This window comes from Epinephelus moara, chromosome 2 (genome assembly GCF_006386435.1).
Source record: "Epinephelus moara isolate mb chromosome 2, YSFRI_EMoa_1.0, whole genome shotgun sequence".
Classification (NCBI taxonomy): Eukaryota; Metazoa; Chordata; class Actinopteri; order Perciformes; family Serranidae; genus Epinephelus; species Epinephelus moara.
The window spans coordinates 21,353,782-21,367,309 of record NC_065507.1 but is presented as its reverse complement, the minus strand read 5'-3'; the positions used below and the strand labels follow the sequence as shown (position 1 = coordinate 21,367,309).

Below are 13,528 nucleotides of genomic sequence, written 5' to 3'. Positions count from 1 at the left end.
GGGTAGATGTTGGTAGGAAGGGAGGGAGGAGTGACAGAGTGTGTGTTGCTGTAACGGATATTAAAATATTCCTCCGGCGTGGAGATAGCGGTGATCCGGGGAACGATAGAGCGAGATAATGAAAAGAGGAACAAAAGTACTCCCCGCGCGGTGTGTCTGACCCCCCCATCCCTCCTTCCTTCTCTCCAGTCGCACTCATTTACATAGTAATCATCCCGAACTCTGCATGGGGGCTTCAGAGAGAGAGAAAGAGAAAGAGAAGAGATAGACAGACAGACAGACAAATAGATAGATAGATAGATAGATAGATAGATAGATAGATAGATTATTGAATGAGTGAGACTAAGGAGAAAATGCATGTATATTCTAGTAAGGAACATTTATATGGTGCAAGTGTGTGTGTGTGTGTGTGTGTGTGTGTGTTTTCAAGTATGCAAGCAGGATGTATTTCTTCCTTTTGAATTCACACTATCATAAAAACATGAGTTGCATATATATATGGACCTCTATGCGCATGGTGTGATACATTTATGAGTGTGTGTGCGTGTCTGTGCGTAAGCGCGGAGTGTGTGTTTGCTGTCGGCTTGTTTTCTGCCCTCGTTGATGAACAGATGAGGTTGTCCTGGCAACGTGATGAGACGCAGATATGCAAATGAGGCTGGAGGGTGAGCTTGCACACGCACACACACTGCGGTATGAGGAGAGCTCATTTCACACACACATCTTGCTGAGACTGCAGCACTAGACCACACACACACACACACACACACACACACACACACACATACACACACACAAATACACAAATACAAAACGTCATACTTAAATCAATTTTCTTTATCTCTGCATCATATAAAATGTATACCAGACGCTGTACTCTGCATAAATAAAGGATAGTTTCCCCTTCATCGTCAGCCATGTTCAGATGGTCCTCTTCCCCCTTTTTGCTCTTTCATTCACTTCTCAACCCTGAAACTCTCCGCACCCCTCTTGTAACTCACCGGTTGGCCAGACCCGGGGCTGGAGCAGTAGATGGTGTACTTGCGGATGATTCCATTTGGCTTGTGAGGGGGTAACCAGGACACTACGACACTGCTGGCGGAGGAGGGCACAGCTTTGATGCCAGCTGGGGGTCCAGGGTCTGAATCATAGGGGGAGCAAAGAGAGAAATGGAGGGCAAAGCAAAACGTGAACCAGTTATACTTGTCTGCATGTACAGTAAACTGAATAAGTAACTTTAAAGGTGAAGACTGATATTTGGGGAAATTTGCCCATTAGTTGTTGTTGGCTGCACCAAAAACATCTGTGTGTACCCACTAGATAGTTGATAAAGTTGTTGGTACTCCATACATTAGCTTACAATTGCAGAAAGGGTTTTGGGTTTTTTTAAATAAAAAATTGAATTAGCATATTGCTAAGGAAAACATCCTGGCTCTGCAGCTACCATTAGAGTCCTTATGAGTTGATCTCAACACAAGCGAAAAAACAGCCTTCCTCTTGTGACCATGATAATGGTGTAACAGCATTAATGCCCCTGAGTTGTCTTGATATAGAAAAAGATTAGACTTTGTGGGGTGACCTTTTTTCAGTTTCGTCATGTTTTAACAGTGCTTCATGTATTATTAAGAATATTGCAAGCTGCTTTAACTTATATTTTGAGCAATATTTGATGTACATGCAGACTGAGACTGAAATTATATGTTCATCAACAGAAAATGAATCTTCAATTCTTTCTAATTATCCATCTTTACTTTTTAAGAAAAAAAAAAAAAAAAAACATCAACGGATTCCGAGTCCTCAAATGCCACATTTTTCTGGTATTCCCATTTTCTATGACAATAAACAGACTCTCTTTGGGTTTTGGACTGTTGGTTTGACAAAACAAGCAATTTGAAAAGGTCAGCTTGGGGTCTGGGAAATTGTAAAGGGCATTTTCACAATTTCCTGACATTTTATAGACCAAACAATTAATTGAGGAAATGATTGGCAGATTAATTAATGTGCACTGCCTCAATTTTTCTTTGTTTGCTGCTCTTGTCACCTGTACCCGACTGAGGTTGGACATGCACAATATCAACCTTCTTTGCTCATGTGTAGCGTTGTCGTATGGAAAAACCATTGTACATTACTGCTTACTTGACCAGTGACTTGTTTGCATAAGAAACATTCACTTTAAGATAACTACTTTTTCGCCTAGTATCAGGCTAATGGAGTTAAGGAAACACCAGTATATATATAAGTGTTACTGTAGCCAATGAGCTGCAAAGGAAGTCATAGATTATTTTGATATATTTGTTCTTGTCAGGGGTATGATAACCATTATTTTAGAATTAACAAAAATGGTCAAACATGCAGTGTTTTTTTTTTCTTGTACCCTTTTTCTTTTTAAACGCAGGAGCTCTTTAATATGGAACTGACTGCTTTCCAATTGACAGTAGACCAGAGCTGTGTACTCTGCAGTAGATGAGTATGTCTTTCTATTTTTGTTTTACTTGTGTGTCAGGTTTGACGTCATGGACAGTCATAGATAGTCATGGATGGGCCAGTAATACAGTTAGTAAACAACAGAAAGCAGCATGTAGGCCAGTGAAAATGTTACTTCTTGTTTCACATCTCTTACTCATTCAGTCTGTCTCTCAAACTCCACAGACTGTGACCGACAGTGTTTTGTGGCGGCCCATAATTGCATCTAGGGGAAAAATTAGCACGTACACCCGGGTGTCCTTTCTCTGGCCCCTTTCCCATTGGAAAAAAAAAAAAAAAAAACACCCACCAACATCTGGCTTTTGTCTTTAATGGGTATGGTTTCAATCAGCATTCACTCCCGGGATAAATGACTCTGCAGTAATTATGGGTATTTATCAGCATCAGCATCAGCTACAGCTCAGATTGGCTTTAATAGGCAGTGATATACCCTATTTCCACCAAAATTAGAGCATGTATGCCATTATTTTAAACATGGGAAACCCATTAAAAACAGGCGCAACACTCCTTTTCCATTGCCAGTACAGCAGAGAGGTGTACATGGCTCCGCAGCAGACGAATAAGCCTGTCTGTTTTTTTTTCTGTTACTGGTGTGTCACATGCAACATCATGGCCGGGCGGAAAACAGGTTAGTAAACAGTAGAAAGCAGCATGGAGATCAGTGGTGGACAACCGCGTGGACATGCTAATTTTAGCTCCTTTGTCAGTGGAATGCAATGATAGGCCACCACAAAATACTATCTGTCTCTGCCCAAACAGCGCTCAAACATCATTCCAAACTAGTCTGCACCAAGTATGAGAGAGGGGGTGAATAAAAAAAATTATCCAATGAAACATTTTCACTGGCCTCCATGCTGCTTTCTGCTGTGTACTAACCTGTTTTCCTACCCATCTGTGACGTTGAACGTGACACACCAGTAAAAAAAAAACGTAGAAAGGCATACTTGTCTGCTGCAGAGCCATGTACACAGCTCTGGTCTACTGGCAAAAGAAAAGGAGTCTATCACCTATTTTTAACGGGTTTGCCCGTGTTTAAAAAACCTCCATACATATCCTAATTTTGGTGGAAAAAGGGTCATGCTACTGTCACTCAAAGCCAATCTGAGCTGGAGCCAATAAATACTCATGATTACTGTGGAGTCATTTGTCCTGGGAGTGAATCCTGATTGCAACCTTTCCTATCAATTACAAACGCCAGACGTTAGCATGTAATAGTGGGTTTTCTTTGTCCAGTGGGATGAAAGAATTAGACAACGTGCAGTAATTTAGAATATAAATACCATGATAAACATTAAATCTACAATAAATACATGTGCACATATTCACAGGGACTAAATGTTGTGGACCCCAGGGTGTGGGGGCCCCTTGGAAAGAGCATAAAAGGGAACTTGATAACAAATCGTCTTCGCTCCTTTGCTCACTGTGTACTGTCTTTGTGTTTAAGAGACAGACGTAGAGAAAGGCTGGCTGAGAATTGTCTGTTTGCACAATTCCACTGCAAACACTTTTCCGTATGCTGCAGATACAACTGAGGGCAAAGGGAAGGGAGAGACAGAGAGTGTTGAACGTATGTGAAGAGGTTGCCCCTGGACACAGTGTCAACCTGCATCAGGGCAAAAGAGACACTCAGCTTGCCCCTGATAAGCACACACTTAAAGACTAACGCAACACACATATTTGAAGAGCTATTGCGGCGAGGCCAGCTCATAAAATGGAGATATAGTGAGGAAGAGAGAATAAAGGCCTTTTCTGAAATGACACTTCTTAGAATCTCTGCTCCCCCCCCCTTGCCCTCCACTCTCCTGCACTCTCCCTCTTTCCCCTCATTTTCTCCATCTCCAGACGCCTGCCTCCTCCTCTGTGTGGCCCCAGGGAGGGAGAGGAGAGGCGGATACGGATGTAATCCACAGCCCGCCAGTGTAAGCACAAAATTAATTCTCTCTAAGCCACAAAGAATTAATCCCTCTCCTTGTGCTGGGTGCTGAGCTAGACTTGCACACAAACAATAACGTATGTACACACACACATGCACCCAAACACGCGCACCAACGCTAAGACACCATACACATGCAAACACACACTTAACACCCCCCCGACACTTCCGTATATTCACATGCACAGACCCACACCCTTAGGCTCCTTAACCACACACACTCACACACACTTTTTGGCTTCTTAATTCTCATTAGCACTGGTAATGGCACATCAGAGCACAAAGAGGTTTTAATCAGCAACCTCAGCCTTACAAAGACCCCCTCTACCCCCCCTGGCTCTCTGCCTCCCACACTGCAGCCTAAACCAAGAGCAAAAACCCTTAAACCCATCCCAAAGGCGTGGCCAAAGCAAGTGACAGATCAGTTCATTATTTGGTTTATGTGTGTGGAATGATCTACTTAAATGTGGACTCACAGTCTTCCCGAGTTTGGATGTACAGGACGTTGCTACGGACGCCGTCTCCAGCCTGAGTGTAGGCAAGAACCTGGATGCTGTAGTTGGTGAACTTCTCCAGGCCCCTGAGCTCCACCTGCTCCTTGGTGGTTGTGATGTTTTGCATTTCACCCCATTCTGAAACACAAAAGAACAGCGAGATGTTCAGACCCACTGCTGAGCTGTAACTAGTCATGGTGTCTAAGATAACAGACGCACTCAACACACCTCCATCAGGAAAAACAGCCCAGAACACGACGCGATATCCCTTCAATACGCCATGCAGCGTCATCCTGGGAGGTTCAGCCCATGTAATCACTGCCTCGTCTGATGTTACAGAAATGGCTCGCACGTTCTGAGGAGGCTGGCTGGGCACTGATGATAAAGATGGAAAGAGAAGAGAAAAGTTAAGATGCGTTATCTAAACAATGTATCTGCAGTTATCTAACCTGATGTATTTCATGGTTTATTTCAAAAGGAAAGATCTGTTCACAACTCCTCTGATGACTGAGCTAAACACAGATAAACTGGGGAAAATAAAGGTATTCTTTAATCCCTTTATCTAGTGTCCTTTAACCCCTTAAGTAGCTTTGAGGCTTGATCGTATTCCACATTGTGGCAATATCACACATAAATTCTGCATCAGATTGTTCCAGCTCTTCATTGAAGTTAAATACTGTTTACCCTGAGTAGTAAAACAAAAATCCAGATGTTTTGTGCACAATTTTTTACACATTTCCCAGATTCTATAATTGGTATCTTTGGAAACTTTAACCACTACCAGATGAAAAACCGCACCTGCAGGTGGGTGAGGTTACACGAGTCTGGCTTTTTTTCCACAGGAAGCAATATGGCTGTCAGCTGGTAGCAAACAATGTTGAATTTCAGTTAAACGGTGAGCTAAAATATGCTTCTGAAAACATGTTAAGGGTGAAATAGGCAATGCAGTAACATGGTTTATATTTGATCAGAACTGCCTAGTTTTACTGTTAAATCTGAGTTTGGAGCTCTGTGTCCGTGGTGGGGAGTATATGAAAATGTGTAAGTACAATCTGTAGCTTGTAGGGCGCCCCCCCCCCCAATAGTCGACCAGAAAGGTCATTATTCGACAAAATTTCATTGGTCCCTTAATTGCAAAAAAAAAAAAAGTGAGACTCGATAAGGAGCTGCGCCTTGTCAAAATAAATCAAAACCTATATGACTGGACCATGTGGGGATTTAATTTGAAAGGACAGACACAGGAAGAGGCCATATTCAGCAGTCAGACAGGAGTCACGTTACAAACCAATCACAGCCAACAGATATCTTTCCCTTCTTCTGTAAATATTCAGTTTGATAAATACGGAAAAGTTGATCATGTTAGTGATCTTTACTACCCAGAGCTTTACATCTGTCCCACAGACGATAGGCCTACACACTTATAAACAGCACTTGGAAGAAGATCAGCTCTGCACTCAGGATTTCAGGTAACTAGGCTATATGATGCTTGTTAAGGTTGCTTAGCAACTTCAGACGCAACCTGCTGCCACTCTTGAAAGCTGGCACAAAAAAGACACAAGAGTAGCGCCCGGCGTCCGACCTCATGTTTTCCAGGAGGTTAAAGACGCGGCATGTGTACGGCCCCTAATTTCCAGGGCTGGTACCTGCGGTTATTCCACAGGCTAGTTAATAACATGTCGGGCAGGAAATCCAAAGTGTGGGATCACTTTGAGAAGGTGAAGGACGAACCCAAGGTGATATGTAAACTCATCTTCATTGGTCGACCACAAACATGACGCATCATCTGAAACATGGAAGTAGCTACATGCCCATTAGCCCACAGCGTCATTAACAGGCGGCTCGCTCAGTGTGTGACGTGCACTTGTAGATAAAATATAGGCCTATATTAATGAAGGTTCATTAGTACGGTTTTGTATTTCTCTGTAATGTAGCACAGTGTTAACAATGTTACTGATACTATTCTTTCTCACACCTTCAACTCAAACCAATGTGTTGCCCCATGCAAAATATATAATTTAAATATCGTAAACATGTAGGCGACTAGTTGACTAATGGCGCTAAATGACGACTATTGGTCAGTTAGGAAAATTCTTAGTCAGGGGGCAGCCCTTGTAGTTTGAGCAACAGCCTTAGAGTCAGTGATGTGAGCTGAGAGATGAGCAAGGAGATCTGGGGGCTGTCTAATTGGAGGGAAGTCTACGGTGGTCCATTTGCACATACTACACACACTGTTATGATGCAAAGCTGGCTGAAAATTGGCAAAGTAGCTCTAAGGTTGGAAAAAAAACATCAATCCAATATCTTTTGCATCATTTTATACATATTCCCTCAATATTTTGCAAGACATATTTGGGATCTGTAAATCTCTTTGGATCTTTAACACAATTTAAATAAAGTTCTGTCGATGTGTATGTCACTGCTGGTCCAGCACATAGCCAGCGAGGTCTAAGAGGTTAATAATTGTGAATAATGTAGATTATTTTTGCATTAAAGCAAAGGCTACCATTGTCTCCTCAAAATTAGGACTGCACTGGCTAGCTGATAAATAAATAAATACACCCTCTCTGAAACCCTAAATTTCCATATCAAACCTGAGGCGAGTAAACAGGCTAGTGATAGATAAAAAGCTCATGACATGCGTCCAGCCTGATGTATAGGACCATCTCTACAACCACCATCTCTCTTTCTCTGTACAAGCCTCCTTCTGTCCCCACCAGCCCAGGTGTCTCTTCTATTGGCCACCGCTGACCATTAGTCTTTCAGGCTTTGAATAACGCACACTGTTAAAGATGAACAGAAGTCAACTTGTGAGAGGAGGAGGAGCAGGAAGAGAGGAAGAGAGGCGAGTGAAAGACAGAGAGCAATGAAAGAGAGAGATTGGGCCAAGTCCACCAGGGAATTTCTCTGCAGCTGGTGAAGAGAGAGGAGGTGGGGAGGAGGACGGAGGAAGGGAGGGAAAGGAGAAAGGAGGATTAGAGAACTGAAAACAGGGTTTTGCATGAATAAACCTTTAGGCTAAATAATTAGAAGGCAACAAAACACAGCCCAGTTCCTCCCTTCACAGTCAGACCTTTCCGAGAAGAGAGAGATTGAAAGATGATATGAACAAAAAGGTGAGCTGGTTCAAGTGCCCCCACATTGTCACCGTTAGGGCTTACGTAGGGTGACACACATGAAGGATGCCACATAAATGCTAAGGTTGTTGACATATAAAATAACCTTACATAAATAAGTGCATAATTTGGAGAGAGATGGGGATAACAGGAACATAATGAAAGGCAGTTTTGGACTGGGGCTACAGGGAGGAGGAGATGGGGGGTGAGGGGCAGAGGAAGAAGGGAGAAAGGGAGGAAGAGAGTTAAAAGCAAGGGGAGCAAGGGAAGGGCAGAAAAAGATGAAAAGAGGGAGCAGAGAGACAATGCGCTCAGCTGTGGATAATTACAGCAGGAAGCAGCAGAGGGAACTAGAGAGAGAGAGACAGACAGAGAGACAAGCTAATTATAATTATTTTTAGTATGCTTGTTGTTATCACTATTATCATAATGGCCATCAATATCACTGTCGCCACGGTGACAGCCATAGGGAAGAACTGGAGGGCTCTGTCTGCTCTGGACCAATGGGGCTCAGCCAACTGTTCACTGGGTGGACATGTATGTATGTGACGTGTGAGTGTGTGTGTGTGTGTGTGTGTTTGTTTGTATGAGTATAAACAGCAAAGCAAATGTGGATGACACGTGATAGAGATTGAGAGAGGAGGCGTGTATTGAAAATATCTGTTCACAGGTACAGCTCACAGATTAATTACATTAACTGCAGTTCAACACTAAAGAACAAAGAGCGCAAGAAGAATATTTAAAGTCTTCTTGCGAGAATATGATGAGAACAATTTCGAGTTGAGAATGCTTTTTCTTTTAAAGTTGCATTTATCGGTGTGTTGTTAACATACATCAGTCGGTTTTTGGATTTATTCAGCTCCCAGGTGACCAGAAGTCAACTAACGCTGGAGAAAATGTTGCTCTACAAGAAAAAGTTGCATTACCAAGTAAATTATGGCCTTTGGAAGTCCAATCCACAAACTAAATGAAGTCCAGTGATCCATTCTTCCACTGCTTTACTGCCTTTTTACCAGCCCCCTCCACCTCTCCCTCAAGACTACCCTCAACTTCACATACATTTTTGCCTTTTCCTATTGTTAAGGAACTATTGGATTTGTCTTTCTAGCTATACAAATTATGGATCTAGAAAGTTACTTCTTTCAATACTTCCACCAAGGAGTTGGTGGATGTTTTTGGCCTAATGTCTTAATCTTTTAATTAAATGTATAGTATCCAGGAACTGTGGGCTATTACAGCTACTACAGTATGGCCAGCAAAAGTAAAGCCAATCCTAGCTTTGTCTGCTTGGCATTTTACCTCACTATATGTACCTTTTTTTCAGTGCTGTGTCCTCTTGGATGTGTGTTGCTTACAGTATGACACCTGGTCACTACCTTTTTATAGAGTCCTGACCTTATCTGAGTGTTGTGCCCAGGAACGTACTAAACTAATTTAATATTAACTAAATTAATAAGAAAATAGAGGCAGAGGGCAGATTCTCTGCAGATAAATGCACAGCCACACACTTCTAGTGGGTCATACAGTAGGAAAATCCTGCGTAGTATCTTTAATATGATATCTTAAAAAGTTGTTTGCAGATTTCAGTCAAATTTGGGTAACTGGAAAGTTTTTGTTTCAGATCTGGAAGTATATAATGCAGGAAAAATGAACCTTTTTCAAAAGATTTTTTTAAGATTCCAAGACTGGGAACTGTTGAACTTTATTTTGCATATTCACAGCTAGATGCAATTTACAACATGTCTAAACTAGGGCTGTCAAAATAATGCATTAATTTCGATTAATTAATTACAAAAAAATAAAAGTTAAAAAATGAACACTGATTAATCGCGTGGTGCCCTTTGACCTGCTGCGTCATTGAAGGCCACAGTGGCTTTGTCACATGATGGAGGCAGATGACATGACGCTGCTTGGCCCCATAAATGAAAAATATTCATATTTTAAAAAAACACCAAGGAGCACCGTGTCTGATGAGTAGGAGCACTGTCAATGTACTGCAAGCCTGAAATATCACCTCAACACAAAGCATTCAGCAGCGAACCCAGATGTCTGAGTTAGCATAGCTTCTGATGCTAGCGCTAGCAGCCAGCCTCGTCAAGCCACACTCGACCAGGCGTTCAGACGCAAACTGAGTAAGTACACCTGTGACCAACTAACTAACTCCCTTGCAAAATGGATTGCAATGGACTGCAGACCAGTTTTGGTGATAGAGGACGGGGGGACAATTGTGTCCAAAATCCAGCAACATTACTACGACACATCTGCCTAAATTCATTTGAACTGAAATTTTTTAAAGACTTTCACAGCAAAAATGTATGTATGCGATTAATTTAGATTATCTAATCACAGATCAGAGCACAAATATATTTTTTTATTATATCCATTCATTCAGTCATTTGCTCATTCATTCATTCACTTATTCATTCATTCAACATTAGGCCCATCTACCTCATAGCCATCAGGGTGCATGGCAGTATCTCCACACTCTTTCTCACTCTACACAGATCACTCAGTCCCCTCTACAGCGCTGCTGAATGTGTGCCGTGTCTATGAGACTATGTGTGTCCTTGGTATTTGTGAAAAGCATTTGGATGCCAGCAGCCAACATTCATTCTTGTTGAGAGAAGAGAGAGAATGTAGTAATTTTAGGTTACAAAGCATGGCATGATTTGACATAGATCAGAGAGCGAGACAGCCAAAAGAACAATGGCAACAGAAAAAGTGCAGTAACTGTGAATCAAAGCCAAAGCAGACGGGGTGATATTTCACAGGTATGACAGTTCACTCTTCCACTGCATTTAATGGACCATGCTGTTTAACCTATTTCCCGTATTGCTGCTGGTCACTAAAGTACCCCATATTTACACTCATAAACACACCGAGAGGCAATAAATCCTCTGTTATACATGCTGAGATGTGTTCTCTCTGTGTTGTTTATTGTGATCCTCACCATCTTCCAGCGTTGTAGCGTTGATCTCTGAGCTGGAGGGCCCTGTGCCAGCTCTGTTGAAGGCCTGGACAACCACACCATACTGGGCAAACTTCTTCAGGTTGTCCAGGGTGTAGACCTCACTGTCTCCAGTGGCCTTCATCTCCACAATGCTGTACTGGCCGTTGCTGCCCGGGCCGTTCTCTCTGTAACCGATCTGGTATCCTCTGATCACCCCGTTCTGCAGCTCCTTCCTGGGAGCCTGGGAAAATAGGAGCACAGTACTGACATCACCAGACTGTGCGATTATTTAACCACCTCCATGAACAACATACATGGAAAAGAAATCAAGACAACAAACATTAGGTTACTTGCAATATCAAGATAATCTTTGAGGAAGTACATAGCTATTCAGAAGGCAGAAGATTATACTACACTACCTTCCAGGTGACCCTGATACTCTGAGAGGTCACCGGCTGCAGGATCACCTCCATTGGAGGACCATCAGGCTCTGCAGAGAGACAGAGAGTCAGAGGGGTCAAGGCTGAGGCATTGTGCTACTGTCAAACAAACATTCTGTGGCTTTCACAGTAAAATATACTAAATACTAAAATATTCTTATCTACAATGTTCAGAGATGTTTTTCTCACTTTCACTGGGAGAGAATTTCAATACAAAATGCTTATTCAAGGACAGATCGGTCAGTGTCATAAAGATGCAGTGACTAAAAGCTAATGCTCCAAGAATAAGTGAAATATTTGCTCACATTCACATTAGTACAAGTCAAGATACTCACGTGCTTCCTCCGTGCTGATGGTGAGTTCCTTACTGGCCTCGCTCTTGCCTATCGAGTTGTAAGAGTACATGCGGATGCTGTAGACAGAGGCAGGGTGAAGGTCTACTATGTTGGCCTGATTGTTGGTGGGGGAGATGTTTCGAGTGGCATGCTTTAGCTCCCAGGTGTCTGACGAAAAAAGAAGAGAATTTTGAGTTACATTTTGCCACCATTCTCCCACTTTAAAGACACTTTTGATTTATCTGGGGATTTGTATCTCTCATTCTAATGCAATATTAAGTTCTTTCTGTAAAATAAAGAATACACTCTTTCACATACCAGTCTTGTTCTTATACTCAATATCGTAGGAGGTAATGACGCTGTTCCCATCAAATCTCTGTGTCCACCGCAGGTTCATGCTGCGATCTTTCACTTCTCGCACCTCTAATTCTGGAGGGTCTGGGGGCTCTGAGGAGTTAAAAGAGAGGGAGTAAACAAAAGGAGGAAGACAAAGTAAAGAAGGAGAAGGCAGCCCCACAAGAGAGACAATTCTGGCTGGAAAAAGGGAAGAGCAGGTCTGTGTAGCTTTTATCAATATAAAGAGAAGAGGGTATAGTACATGCATTTGTTCAGGAATGGTTACCCTGCACAGTGAGCTGGATAAGGCCTCGTCCTTCTCCATAAGAGTTGATGGCATGACAGGAAAAGAAGACTGAATCCTCACGCTCTGCTGGCTTTAGCTGTAGGGGGAAAGGTAGAAAGAGAAATGTCATAGAGACAAACAACTCTATCTTTGTGCAGGAAAATTGTGTAAAGCACAGCTTTGTGACGGAGAAGTGGCCCGCTGAGTTTTTCCTCAGCATGTTTGATATGTAGGCGACTCACAGCCCTTTTCCATACACATGTGCTGGCTTGGCTTGACTCAGTTAGACTCAGCATCAGCCCAGGGTGGCAGAAACTTGCATCTCCATACATCAGGGATACTAACTTAAACGTGAGTCTTTATCTGACGACATGTTTGTGCTTGTGAACCAACAGAACATTTTTCTGTCCACCCTGCAGGTGTTACTGTGGTCATCAACTTTCATGTACTGTTGTTGGAGTTTTTTAAATTTCCCTCTGCACTACACAAACGTACGCCGGATGCCCATCTCCTCGAGCTCGCTTGCAATGTCTTGGAAGTGTAGGTCTAGTGCTGCTGGAGCACACAAGAATGACGCTCCACTGCTTCCTCTTTAAGTGACGAAACAGAATATTTATAGTTTACATATGCCAGTTGAAATTCATATACATTTTTTAACATTTGAAAGTCTGACTCAGTGCGTTTAAATTGGTAATGGAAACACAAATCAACGTGGCATGGTTTGACTCGGCAAAAATCACCAAGAAAAAGCCCTACACTTTGTACACTTTAATGGGAAGAGAGGTGTGAGAGGGGAAATGTCACCAGTCCTGTGGTACACTGAATTTATGGTGTCAGAATTCACATTTTTTGGCACCATTTGCCAAGCACCTGCTTGAAAAACATTGAACAACATGTCCTCTGTGCTATTTTTGCCACTTAAGCTGGCAAGGGTGTATCCTATTAGACCTCTGCAATATCAGTTATGGACATGAAATCTACTGGAGTTAAATCTTATGCAAAACACACACACATACATACAGTACATAGAGCAAACTATTACTCAGCATTAATAGAAGACAACAAGAACAACCCCAGGTTTCTTTTCAGCACTGTAGCCAGGCTGACTGAGAATCACAGCTCTATTGAGCCTTGTATTCCTTTAGCCCTTAGCAGTA

At 42.4% G+C, this 13,528-nt stretch overlaps 1 protein-coding gene across 2 annotated transcripts in view; it reads right to left on the bottom strand.

The window, feature by feature from the left end:
- The window catches only part of LOC126407971 (cell adhesion molecule DSCAML1), a 126,863-nt gene that overhangs the window by 18,583 nt on the left and 94,752 nt on the right, over positions 1-13,528 (bottom strand). For both annotated transcript variants that reach the window (XM_050073308.1, XM_050073314.1), the window contains exons 14-21: positions 12,372-12,468; positions 12,068-12,196; positions 11,750-11,917; positions 11,394-11,464; positions 10,975-11,215; positions 5,140-5,286; positions 4,894-5,049; positions 1,002-1,141 (exon numbers count right to left, since the gene is read on the bottom strand). In XM_050073308.1, the coding sequence (XP_049929265.1) occupies positions 1,002-1,141; positions 4,894-5,049; positions 5,140-5,286; positions 10,975-11,215; positions 11,394-11,464; positions 11,750-11,917; positions 12,068-12,196; positions 12,372-12,468 (1,149 nt within the window). The remainder of the gene's footprint in view (positions 1-1,001; positions 1,142-4,893; positions 5,050-5,139; positions 5,287-10,974; positions 11,216-11,393; positions 11,465-11,749; positions 11,918-12,067; positions 12,197-12,371; positions 12,469-13,528) is intronic.